Raw genomic sequence first — 12,869 nt, forward strand, 5'->3', positions numbered from 1 at the left:
GGACGTGCCCATCTCGAGCGTGCCCATTTCCGCGCTTAGGGGGCCTATTCGTTCGTTCGTTCGTTCGTTCTCTCAGCCACAAACGCCAACGCCCCATATCCTTCCGCCACTGGGCGGGTGCTCTTCGCCTCTCGTGCGCCAAACACGAACCCCGTCCTTCTCCTTCCGGCACACCGGCTTCTCCTTCGATCTCTTTCTTTGTCATCGGATCTCCGAACCCAACTGCGATGCCGGGCACCATCCAAGTCTCAGGTAGTTGTTCCTTTTTTATTCTTTTACTTCCTTTTCTTGATCTGTTTGCATAAAGTCAACAGCTAAAATCCCTGTTCAAATTGCAGTTCTCGAGTTGATGGAACCTCCTCCATCTGCTTCGCCAGCACTAACCGACGCGAAGACGAGATCTCTCTCTTTGAAAGGTTTTTCTTTTTCCTTTTTTATTTTCTGGTTCTCCCTTTGCCCTCGTATTCCTGTTGGTAATGATGTTGATGTTCCGCCTGCTGCAGTTACCGCGGGAAAGAGGGAGTACCAAACAGTGGGGAAGATGGAAATCACATTGTGAGTGTCTTTCCGCTTCTTGTGCTTTTAAAGTTGAACCCCCTCTTTAGAAGCCAAGGCTCCTTTTTTTGTCATTATTAGGTAATTAAAAGCTCTAATTTCTTCCCCTTAACTTGCTACAATTACTGAATAAGAAAATTGATAGACTACAGCTCAATTTTCTTGATTTGCTTGGAACACGGTAGGGCAATTTCCTCGATGCTTCTTATGCTAGCATTAACAAAATGAATAAGGATAATTGGCCCGATCGATCCCCTGTCTATGGATGCAGCCCAGTTGTGTCTCTGAGGGAGAACCTGGTGGTGATGCTGTACAGTTTAGACGGGAATTTGTTGTCACGAATAGGTGGAGTTTATTACCATGTTTGATTACCAACTTAAAAGTTCAATCTTAGTAAATGCCAATCACAAAGGCTCATGTCGCTTGGTAGAGTTCAAGACATTGTCAGTGGTGGAAAGGGGGATGCTGGATGATACGTTTCCTCTTGAAGGTGGTGGCACTGTCCGTGTGAGGCTGCAGTTCTTACTCAGTGAAGAGGAACGTCTGAGGATCCATGAACTGGTATCATGAGTTTATTTATAATACTATGAAGCTTAGTGGATTTTCTTTGTTAAAAGAGGAACTCTACACTTAGAAGGAAACATATAGTGTTTCATTGTTTTATCTAAACATAATGCATTTTCTTTGTTAAAAGAGGAACTCTACACTTCGAAGGAAACATGGGGAGATGCTCAAGGAAGGCCTTGAGAGTAATATTTATGGTATTGCTTTTTTTTCAGTCTCCTGTGTTTTTCACTCTATTTACATCAGATACATGCGTTTGTTTTACAATTTGCAGGAGATAACATCAAAGATATGATGCTGACTTGCAATGCTGAACACAATATAGAAGGAACTGTAATTACTCAGCCAAAGCATGCTGACCAAGTTAAGTATCAACTCTCAGTGCAAATGAATTTGATTATTTAATCCGATATAGATTTCATTGTCTTTGATAGAAATTTAGGACTTATGAGATTTGTCATGGACATGGTCGCAGTTACTCTCTTTATGCCTGCTCGTGTCTCTCCACTTAGGCTTCAAGCCATATGATGAATTGATTTAGTTCTTACAAAATGAAAATATTAGTCATCTTTGATTTTCTCCTTTTTTTATGTTTTTTATTTGTGTTAGCTCTAGGTAATTGTTGCCTGACAGCACTTAGTTCCTCTTAGTTACAGATGAGTGCAGTAATCCATCAATCACCCAAGGTCTTGAAAAGCACTCCCGGGACTCTGAGAATGACGCCTGTAAATTAAGTGTTACAGATAAAGGAAAAAGCAAGAGAATATCAGCTATAAAAGGTTTTCAAGAAAGGGACACCATCCCAGAAGATAGTTCAGATCTTCATAGAGAATTTGCAGCATCTCTAGGACCAAGAAATGCTAGGGAAGAAATCATTCCCTTCTCTATTGAGTTGAAAGACCATATTCAAAGGAATGAGAAGAATCCTTTGGCAAGAAGCACAAGAAGCAACATTTGGAAAATGATAAGTGCCTTTGAAAATAGCCTATCTCAGGTAGTTATCTAATTGTGCTATATATGTTGGTTTTGTTGGGGCTTTATACATGCAACTCTTTCCTACTGAAATCATTACAAATTGAATGCAATGTAGGGACTAGGACATCCTGTTGACTCAGGTATATTATCAGTCGGAAAGAATCAAAATGAACAATCTTTGAAACGAATATCTTCAGAAGAAAGCATGGAGAAAAAATTCTTTGGTCAAACCATGGCTAAGTCATTTTCTGCAGAGACGCTTTCTGATAACAGTTTACAAGACAACTTGAAAATTCCTGAACGACCACATCATGAGAATAAGGAAGGAAGAGACATAGATAATGCCACCAAGTTGGAAGACATAGTAAATTACAATCAAATTTTGGATTTTGAGAAAAAGGTCAAGAACAAAGGATCGGATCAGAAAAATAAATCTCTGCATGCTGCACTGTGTCAAACTTCTGAAAGCATAATTAAAGTTCAAAAACCAATCATGACTGACGACAACATCTGTTTAGGTGGATCTATAGAACAAATTAATGTTCAAAAACTGAAGGCCATATATGCTGGACATGATCCATGTAACGAGGCAAAACCAAGGATGGATAAAGCACATGCCTGCTATATGGCAACCGATCAGAATGTTGGCAATGAAGTAAACGTATTTCTGCATAAAAATCAAAATGAAGATCGCAAATTTCAGAAGGAAACTAACCGATCAAGAAGTGTAACTTCTGAGGCTGTCAATGTTGATCCTAGTACCAGGACATACCAACAAGAGTGCTTGATTAATACAGCTCCAGAGGACTTATACTGTAGATCCTGCAGAGGTCATTATGAAGAACTAGTGTCTGGGAATTCATTTGAATCAATAGGACTTTTTTATACTCAGACAGAAGAGTATCTGTGGGGTACACTTGGTATCTGGGCACCACGTCACCTGTGCATTACCACTGGAAGCAAACAATTGAGAAATCTTCTTGAAAGCTGCAGGGTATGTCTAAGATCATTGTCAGCGGAGGACAAGTCCATGGTAATCGCTAATTATAATGTTTCCGTTTCTTTCTTCCTATGAACTGCCTTATTCTACACGATTTTTATTTGGCATGCTGATGATCTTGGGGAAACACTTGTGTAAGTAATGGAAATACATTCACCCCTCATTTTATACCCTTATAAGATTGCAAATAAAGCAATGTTATCTTCATGATTTGTTTTCAATCAACATTTGACATAAGTAATCAGTAGACGGCATGATAAAGTAACAAATATCAGGGATACAGTTTTTGAGGTGAAAATTGGGGCTAACCTTCCCCCTAGGACCGAAACATACATGAGGATTACCAACGCAACTCAAAAGATTACGCCAATGGTGGGCTCTCATACATTGTAGGTTTCCTTATGTCCTTGATAACTTCTTCCACCTACAGTATAGTGTAGCCTGTTTGACAAACTCATCCTTTGTGTCAATTATAATTTACTTCTAACAGGTGCATTCTAACGTAGTGCCCATACATTGTAGGTTTCCTTATGTCCTTGATAACTTTTTCCACCTAGAGTATAGTGTAGCCTGTTTGACAAACTCATCCTTTGTGTCAATTATAATTTACTTCTAACAGGTGCATTCTAACGTAGTGCCTTGTTGCAGGAAAAGATGTTTAGTGATTCATCCGTTTCAGTGACAAAAAATGAGAATGTGTCATGCAGTCCACGAAAACTGAACCATGAAAACTTGGTCAGCACATCAAATTCGAATGGAAGGCTGATCGACCAGGTATTTTCTTATTTTTGATGATTTAACATGTACTTTTTTCATTCTGATGTAGAAGTTTTAGCTATGCCTAATTACTCATTCTGCAAACAAAAATCATGTTTCTTTGGTCCCTAAAAACAGAAACCTGTTAAAGCTCCAGATATCTTGATTTTGTTAGCAGTGATGCCATAGCACATCCAACATGGCAAATTTGCTTTTAGATTTGTATAGTTGCCATGAATTTGGTTGGTTTCGACCTTGCCATATATATGGATTGGTTTATAGGACAGGAATATGATGTTCTCACCATCGATCAAAGCTCACTAGATGATGCTGACTGTTGTCTCTACTATCAGTAAATGGTTTCACTTTCTATGCACATTATGCTACTCTTCACTTTCAGATATATGGACTCCAGATGATAAAAGTGTCACGACCCGAGTCCGGGAGGTTACTCTCTCACCCTACACAAATGCTAACCTGGCTCTGATACCAAATGTCACGACCCGGGTCTGATGAGCTAACTGGCCAATAACTTCATTTTGGTCCTCAACGGCGGACCAAAATGCTTAAGCGAGAGGTAACGTAGTACACTCATCAGACCCTTATAAGTTAATCATACACATTCCCCACTTCCGATGTGGGACTAATGGGATATTACAAAAAGTATATCTTATATTATTATATATTGTAATTTTTTGTTTAGCACTTATAGCTACTTAGTATTGTTGACTTACCTACTGTGTATTGTCGCAACCCAAGCTGAAAACCATGTAGGCCTTGCTATCCAAATGAAAAATAAAAAGTTAGGTGCCCTTTTTTGGGTGCATACAAAAACCTACTGGTCTAAATTACTGTTTTTGTGCAAAATATTTTTCATTAGTCTGAAGTAGCTGAATTGCTCATTTTTATGTTCACATCTACCTTCTTCTCTAGTTCAAATACCAATATTTAACCATGCGCTGCTGAAACGAAAACCTGTCATTTTGCCTTCTTTCTTTAACAGGGAGTACGAATCATTATCGTAATAATTGCTTGTGGGACACTTCTGCTGCGTGCCATATAAGGAAATCTGAGGACCTTGTACATCTGCTGGATTTTTTTCTCTGGCAATGTATCAGCCAAGAGCAAGATTGCCATTGGTATACCGAGAACAAGATGAATAGAAGAAAGGCAGGAGATCGCAAGAGTAACAAAACTGGTGGATTTCTTTCCTTTTTTTCCTCCAAGGTGATGTACATAAGAATGGTGGGGAATCGCAGAGAGTAACAAAACGAAAAACAAAATCGGAGATTTTTTAAAGACCCATACCCTGTGATAGAAGTAGGATGTTTGTATGCTACCCATCAATAAAAGTTCCTTTTTACTGAAAAAAAATCGTTGTTTGTAAAGAGAAACTTAAGAAAACTCAAGTCAGTAGTATCCTGTCACATTGGTTTGAGCTTCTCATCATAACGCATCCTTTGAACTGCTTGTTTTGGGACGATCACGATTAGATCACTATGAAGCTTCTGCGTCTTTATGCCTACTTTCTGAATCTCTGATTGATTCAGTAAATCTTATCTCAAATATGTCAACTTTCAACTGATCATTGTTGTCATCATCAACAATATTATCATCATCAAAAGTATGTAGTCCAAGAAAAATTGTGAAGAATTAAAATATATCTTCGGGACTAAAGAGGATAAAAACCTTATTCAATTATTAGTAATATTATTTATAAAAAAAATTCATTACATTATGTAACACATGAATTCAAATCTGAAGCCTATCACTTGTATAATATTATTTTAATCAATTGGACGTCTCAACAAAGATAATAATATTATCTAAAATTATTAACTTTTTATGACATACTGCAAGTATTTTTAATAATTAATTATCATAATCATAATAATGATTCATATATGGTTATTAAGCTCTTAATAACAACTGGAATCAAGTGGTCAAAGTTGATCGATAAATGAAATGATTTGGTTACGTAGTCTTATTCAGAGACACATAACTCATATAAAGGAAAGAATTTTATCAAGTAGAGAATAAAAAAAATATTTAGTCCAGAATATAATTCATTGGTTCAACAGAAGGAACCAACGTAGGGGAATTCCAAAGAATTGGCACTTCTTACCGGCAAGTCAACTGACACGAGCGAGTCGCAAACTCGGAGGTCACGTCTTTGGGTGCGGCTACATGTTGATGGTTGATCAATGAGGTGCGGTGTGGGACCGTTCGAGGTGGCAACGTTTTTGTTCTGGTATCTGTTGTGTTTGTTTTAGAAAGGGGAAGGGGAAGAGCAATTACCGGCGATCGCTTCCTCCTCGTCCTCCTCCTCCCCCTGTGTGAAGAATCCCCTTCGATCCTTCTCCCGATCGCAGCTTCAATGGCGACGAGGTATTGGATCGCCTCGCTCCCCGTCCACACTTCCGCCTCTGCTCACTGGAACCGCCTCCGCGAATCCATCTCCAAGAACTCCTTCGACACCCTGCTCTATCGTGTAATGCATCGCAAAGCCTGTTCGCTGTCTGTCGATCTTGTTATCGTTACGATTCCTTTTAGTTTTAGGTCTTTGAATTCTGATCGTGTAAATGCTTTCGTGGAGCGCAGTTTAACACGCCGGATCTGCGGGTCGGAACCCTAGATTCTCTGCTTGCCCTCAGTGATGACCTCGTCAAGGTAATCATTCGATCACGTCAGGGTCTTTTGAGGCTTGATTTTGCTATGGCGTTGATTTTGCTCGATTCGGATGCACAGTCGAATGCTTTTATAGAGGGAGTGACGCATAAGATCCGACGCCAGATCGAGGAGCTGGAGAAGGCGTCCGGTTTCGAGGCTGGTGCTTTGACCGTGGATGGGGTTCCCGTCGATTCCTATCTCACGAGGTTGGTATTTGGTGCATCACTGATGGATCCAAAGTGTTTTTTCCTTCTTTGTCCTCTCTTTGATGATTTTGAGTATACACGGGGGAGGTGATGATTTGATGGGATGGCAGGTTTGACTGGGATGAAGGCAAGTATCCCACAATGTCGCCTCTGAGGGAGATCGTTGACAGCATTCATGTCCAAGTAGCTAAAATCGAGGATGACATGAAGGTCATTTTGATATATCTTTCTCGTCTCATGATTTTTGTTGTCATATTTATTTCCTAGACATTGCCCGCTTTTTACAATTTAACTAGCAATAAAATTGAGGAATAAGTATTGCTTTTTCCAGTTTGTGATGTGTAATTTATGAATTAAATTATAGAATCAGGGGAACGGTGGTCAGTATTTATGTAAAATTCCAACATGAAGATGTTCTTGATGATCTAAAAAGGGATCTGGTTTACATGAACCTCGCAAGGATGAAGTATCATAATCAATTGAATCACTGCATCAACCAATTTGTCCTCTTGTGGTCAATATTCCAGTTTTATATGGCTTATCCTCTTCTTTTTTTCCTTGAGACTCAAAAACTATCTTTTTTTCGTTTTCAAATTTGAACACTTTCGACTTTTGGTGCTATAAGTTTAGCTTAGTATCTAAACTAGTAGAAATTGCATGAAAACATTGGTATACCAAACATATCTTTGTTTCTTTCTCTTCTATTGCATGCATTCTATAAAGTAAATACATATCAGTGATTGACAATATAGTCATAACCTTCTTACATTTTGCTTGCATATTAAATTGTTTAGCGGTGACATTGTATTGGCTTAGGTAATTTTTTCTCCAAACTATCATATCCATTTCACCATTGCCAATATCATGTATGGGAAATCTCCTCCTGTTATTTTCTTTGTACTGGAAAGGAAAATCATAAAAGATAGTATGAAAGTCAAAGACAACATTGTCTCAACCTGTTCTTGAAGGTTTTTTCTGACCCTTTCATGTTAAAGTCCATAATAATGTTTATACTTTTGCAGGTTCGTGCTGCAGAGTACAGCAATATCCGTAGTCAGCTTAATGCAATAAACAGAAAGCAAAGTGGAAGGTATGAAAGGATACACTTTCTGACTTTCTGCCTCAATTTGTTCAGTGTCAGCTTGGTTTTGTGATTCAAGTGTCATTTTGCCTATTGCAGCTTAGCAGTTCGTGACCTTTCCAATTTGGTAAATCCAGAAGATATTGTAGCATCAGAACATCTGGTGACACTTCTAGCTGTAGTTCCAAAGTACTCTCAGAAGGACTGGCTTTCTAGCTATGAAACTCTGACTACATTTGTGGTAAAATATTCTAGTATCTTATGCTTTCATTAGTTGTCAATGGACTTTAATTGATTCCCTTAATTTGTTCATCTTACTTTTCTTATATCCACTTTTGCCATTAGAAGAACCACTCATGAATTCTTAAACTGAGGGTTATGCTCATGAATTAATGCTTACTGGTAACTGCTTGAGGAAACAAAAAAAGGTAAGCTCTGTAAATTGACAACAAAAGCATAGCCAAAGAAAAGTTAATGAAAGAACGGATACACAGGGTCTACATGGGTACATTTGGAAGTCCAGAGAGAAACATCTTTTATTGACTTAAAAAAGACTCTCTCTCTAGAAAATCAAAGCAGATCAGCCATGCATGTACCAATCATGAATAACCATGTGCACCGAATTGTCATATCTTCTTCATGGGCTTTTATCTAAGAATTTGTTGTTATGGTACTGAGACATTGAACGATGGGAAGCCTTTGAGATGGTGCTAAACTGCTTATTGAAACTTAAATTTTTATAGTATTAGTCACAAAATGGGGCATAATGCTCGAGTTTTTCAACCATATGGACTCATGTTGGTGCTATTATGCACATCTACTCTTGCGGACATTTGTGTACAACCAAGGAAGGCACATAGCTGTTGGAAATGGAATTCCGGTTATGCTATCTCTAAATGTGGGTCAACAGTTGCAAATTGAAAGGGAAAAAATTAGAGGAGGCAGCTCATTTTGTTCTTCCTCTCACACTTTATTTCCTGGCCATTGTTGATTAACTATTATGCTCTGTTAAAAGCATGAAGGTTTACATTTATATGCTTTTAATTCTGGTATATGTTTCAACATTTAATATTGACAAGTATACTTAATAATAAGATGATATTCTTGATATTTTTAGGATGTGTTTGGTTTAGGGTTAAGAGAGTTAAACCACATGGCTATTAGATAACCTTTTAAAAGTTTGGAGTTATGAGAGGTTGAATGAACTTAGCCTAAGACGTTTAACCTAGATAAATCAGGTAGAACTACCCACCTAATGGTGGGTAAAAATATCTATACTGTAATTTTAATTTTGTTTTACAGACCTACAATTTGGTTTAGTTTGTTATCTGGGTTAGTAAACTTTACTAGATTATTCTAAACCCAAACTGGATGCAGCATTAGTGCAGCATGAGTGGTTTCACTTTAAGCAGATTAAAGTACGTCTGCAGCATGAACATTTTTTATTATTCTGTTGGTCTAGAAGAGCACAACAATTTAAATCTACCTAATAAATAACATACATGTTTTAAGCATATATTATATGGCTATATCATCAAGTTATAATAATGCTTCGTTTTCAATTAAATATCTGCTTCTGATTAGATATGTGATTGGTTTTGCCAACTTACAATTTTGATACCCTAAATCGACCCACATATATTGAACATGAACTTATACAAACTTAGCAAAGATCATTTTGTCTCAACTCTCAAATGAAAGTAAAAGTTCTATTAGGTCTTATGATAGGTAATCCCTCAGTCTCAGTTCATGTACATAGATAAACCAGTACTCACTTTGTAGACTTGAATTTGGAAATTTTGTAACGTATGTTCTTCCTGTTGTAAGTTTAGCACTTGACAGTGACTTATATTTATTTAGGTTCCTAGGTCAGCAAAGAAGTTGCATGAGGATAATGAGTATTCTCTTTATACTGTGACTCTCTTTCGAAAGGTTGCTGACAACTTTCGCAATAATGCACGTGAAAAAGGATTTCAGGCAAGTTTCTTACTCAAATTGATTTGCTGAAGTTACCCTGTGTCTTTGACAGAAATATTGAAATTTGACTTGTATTTTAGACTTTCACCTAGAGTTACCAGAAAACTCACTGACCTGCAATTCTTTCCCTTCTGACAATTCCAGATGGTCAAGTTCTCTGGTGCTCTTTATTCATTTTGTTCTTGGTGAAATTTATTTTATGTTTTTTGTGGTTCAGATTCGGGAATTTGAGTATAGTCCAGAAGCACAAGAAAGTAGGAAACAAGAGTTTGAAAAACTAATACAGGATCAGGAGAGCAAGAGGAGATCCCTTTTACAATGGTGCTATGCCAGTTATGGAGAGGTGCACTGAGTATTTAAGTTTAGTTATCTTATTTAACTTTCTTATGGTGCAATGCTTCTGCCATTCCTTTGTTTTAAGTTTCTTTGAAGAAAGAAAGCAATGGTTTATGTTGTTGCATATATGACTGAACCATTGATTGTTTCTTAACTTTTTTGGTAAGACGGTTATTACATTCTTGACAATTTTCCTGTATCTATGTACAAGGATATATCTCTATCTTCTACTGATTATATTATGGTTGGTTTGCTTAGTTCATTCAGATATTTCTTGTATATACTTAAAGTGGTAAAGATAATGAACTTCAGAAGAGGAGAACATTAGAATCATTGAATGAAAAGGCCAGCTCGAACAACTAGAGAAAACAGAGAACAACTAATTAGAAATAGCCATGACATCTTAGGATAGAGAACTGAAGCAGGTTTAATCCTAAATGAGCTTAGCATCAAGGCATGCCAATATATACATTTAAGTTAAAACTACAATTTTGATAAGTTGGTGTTTGAAAATTGGGTAATGTAAACAATCCAGTCGTAGTTGTTTTCTGTTCAACAGAGCATGAATGTATATTTAAGACAACTCTCTGACCACTAGACTCATGCTAGGTAAATGTGGTGTGGGCACAGAGTGTATCTTTTTTCAAATTTCTGAGACACCAATTGTTCTGTCAATATGTTGCATGGGATATCCCTTCTGTTTTCACAACTTCTCTTCAAAGTCCACTTTACTTAATGTTTTCTTGCTTTTCAAATGTTGTTGTTTAGTGGTATTAAAATGCAATACCTGCTTATACAAATCAAAATTTATGCTTTACTGTTCTACACCATCAGAAGATAATCAATTATAGCAACTACTATTTTCATTTTTAGGTCAATTCTCTGGATAACACATCATAAGTTCTATCTTGATGTGTTCAATTATTAATTTCTATTGTTTGAATTTACTGTATGCTTCCAGTATTTCTCCTTGCATAATTCTTTTTAATCAAATGACTGGATTTACTTTTAACTTGCATTCACATCACTTTTCTTTGGTTAAAGCTCAAACCTTGGTTTCAACAAGTCCAGGAATCATTGCAGTAGGTGGAAGTTCTGCATGGTGCAACAATTGTGTCATATCTCATTATGAATTTTGTTAACAATGTTGCTTCTTCACAACTCTTTCATCATCTGCTTTTGCCGCTGCACCAGTTACAGAAAACAGTTGTACTAAATGCAGGCTCAATACCTAACTAACAAATACAGAAGTAATGCACAGATGACAAAAAGAAAGTTAACCACAAATATGTAAAGACATCTGAAATTTCAATGGTGCAACTGCTGGAACTGAGTTATACAGAAAACAAAGTTTTGCAAATGTGTCAAGCTGATGCATTTTGTGAACCTAAGAGTTTTAGCTTAATTGATTTTAATTACCTCTTTGTTCTTCTCTTTCACCAACGTCTCCTTTGAGTTTAAAATTATCAGTCATTAGTGTAGCAGCCGTGGACATACAAAGAGAATTCTTTACTTGTATGTGATAAATAATGACTATTATGAAACATGTTGGATTTCATACGTCAGTGTTGCTTAAATTTGCATGGGATAAGCACAATGCAACTGCCAGCATCAAGCTGTATACAACGCATTTTCATATTTCACCAATGGATTCTTTGCTCAAATTGTAGCTTATTTCCACTATTAATGTCACTTTTATATATGCATCTGCTTGCAGGTTTTCAGTTCCTGGATGCATTTCTGTGCTGTACGGGTCTTTGCAGAGAGCATTCTCAGATATGGGTTGCCACCACAGTTTCTGGTATTAGAACCTATTTCTCTGCTTTGATTAGATGTCCCCACAATAAATACCAACACAATTCTGCTGGTATGTTACAGGCTGTAGTATTGGCACCTTCGGTGAAAAGTGAGAAGAAAGTTCGTGGTATTCTGGAAGAGCTATGTGGAAATGTTAACAGGTAATGGTTGCTATTATCAACATATTCAAACCGGATTAGTTTTCATCTGAAATGCATAGCCTTTGTATCGATATGTGCATTTAATCTCTTTTCCAAACTCAGACTATGCTTAGTTTTATTGTGTTTCTCTTTTCCAAACTCAGGCTTCGCTTAGTTTTATTGTGTTTCTGACCGACTTTATTTGCCTTCCAGTTCCTATTGGAAATCTGAAGATGAAGTTGGCTTGGCTGGTATAGGTGGTGAAGCTGAGGCTCATCCCTATGTCTCCTTCACTATCAATCTTGTCTGATGTGAAAAAAAAGCGAGTTGTGAGTTGATCAACCATGGATGATATCGAGTAAAATTATAGCCATCGACACACAATTGCATATTGTATTATATACTTGTGATGCCATATGCCAATATTTTTATGCATGTGATAATTTTCACAATTTTGTTCTTGGCTCTTCAGCCGATCAATAATGTAATCATGTTGAAGTCGTTTTTTTTTCACTCAACCTGAAACTTGGATCCCTTTTGATCTAATAAATCTGGCACTTTAATGGCTATTGCAATTTGGATTCTATTGTAAGCACAAGGCTGTATCCCTAATAATTGCCTGCTTTTTTCCTCCCATGGCATTTATCGTGGTTGGCACGTACTTGTTACATACACTAATTCCTGCCTCCAGATAGCATATTTTGAACTGCTAATCCTTTATTAGCATTGTCTGCTTTCAATCCTCGAATTTTATGTAGATTAGTGTAGACTCCTTGAACTCTCTACTTGTTTTGATCGTTGATGCAGATAAT

At 37.1% G+C, this 12,869-nt stretch overlaps 2 protein-coding genes across 4 annotated transcripts; both read left to right on the forward strand.

The window, feature by feature from the left end:
* The first annotated feature begins 85 nt into the window (after positions 1-85).
* On the forward strand, positions 86-5,061 carry LOC135644464 (uncharacterized). Of its 3 annotated transcripts, none has more exons than XM_065162049.1 (11): positions 86-252; positions 339-416; positions 504-555; positions 827-900; positions 986-1,116; positions 1,250-1,316; positions 1,394-1,481; positions 1,774-2,113; positions 2,210-3,127; positions 3,743-3,868; positions 4,854-5,061. In XM_065162049.1, exons 1-11 carry the CDS (start codon positions 228-230, stop codon positions 4,911-4,913), a joined length of 1,959 nt encoding a protein of 652 aa, XP_065018121.1. In that variant the 5' UTR covers positions 86-227; the 3' UTR covers positions 4,914-5,061. The 3 variants fall into 3 exon arrangements, with proteins under 3 accessions (XP_065018121.1, XP_065018126.1, XP_065018130.1); XM_065162054.1 differs by having other exon boundaries at positions 1,250-1,304; XM_065162058.1 differs by lacking the exons at positions 86-252; positions 339-416 and having other exon boundaries at positions 502-636.
* Positions 5,062-6,072: 1,011 nt separating this feature from the next.
* LOC135644476 (V-type proton ATPase subunit C-like) lies at positions 6,073-12,632 on the forward strand. Its single transcript, XM_065162067.1, has 11 exons — positions 6,073-6,341; positions 6,452-6,520; positions 6,599-6,726; positions 6,837-6,936; positions 7,749-7,816; positions 7,907-8,048; positions 9,668-9,784; positions 10,002-10,127; positions 11,838-11,921; positions 11,999-12,078; positions 12,271-12,632. The coding sequence occupies exons 1-11, from the start codon at positions 6,228-6,230 to the stop codon at positions 12,365-12,367; spliced, it is 1,125 nt and encodes a 374-aa protein (XP_065018139.1). The 5' UTR covers positions 6,073-6,227; the 3' UTR covers positions 12,368-12,632.
* Positions 12,633-12,869: the final 237 nt, after the last annotated feature.

The sequence above is a fragment of the Musa acuminata genome, chromosome BXJ1-4 (genome assembly GCF_036884655.1).
Source record: "Musa acuminata AAA Group cultivar baxijiao chromosome BXJ1-4, Cavendish_Baxijiao_AAA, whole genome shotgun sequence".
Lineage (NCBI taxonomy): Eukaryota > Viridiplantae > Streptophyta > Magnoliopsida > Zingiberales > Musaceae > Musa > Musa acuminata.

Excerpts from the sequence above, each read along its gene's own strand:
- LOC135644464 (XM_065162049.1), top strand. The coding sequence starts at position 228 with ATGCCGGGCACCATCCAAGTCTCAG. Across the intron at positions 556-826 it reads GGGAAGATGGAAATCACATT|CCCAGTTGTGTCTCTGAGGG; the intron begins GTGAGTGTCTTT and ends CTATGGATGCAG. Across the intron at positions 901-985 it reads GAATTTGTTGTCACGAATAG|AGTTCAAGACATTGTCAGTG; the intron begins GTGGAGTTTATT and ends GTCGCTTGGTAG.
- LOC135644476 (XM_065162067.1), top strand. The coding sequence starts at position 6,228 with ATGGCGACGAGGTATTGGATCGCCTCGCTCCCCGTCCACACTTCCGCC. Across the intron at positions 9,785-10,001 it reads CACGTGAAAAAGGATTTCAG|ATTCGGGAATTTGAGTATAG; the intron begins GCAAGTTTCTTA and ends TTTGTGGTTCAG. Across the intron at positions 12,079-12,270 it reads CTATGTGGAAATGTTAACAG|TTCCTATTGGAAATCTGAAG; the intron begins GTAATGGTTGCT and ends TTTGCCTTCCAG.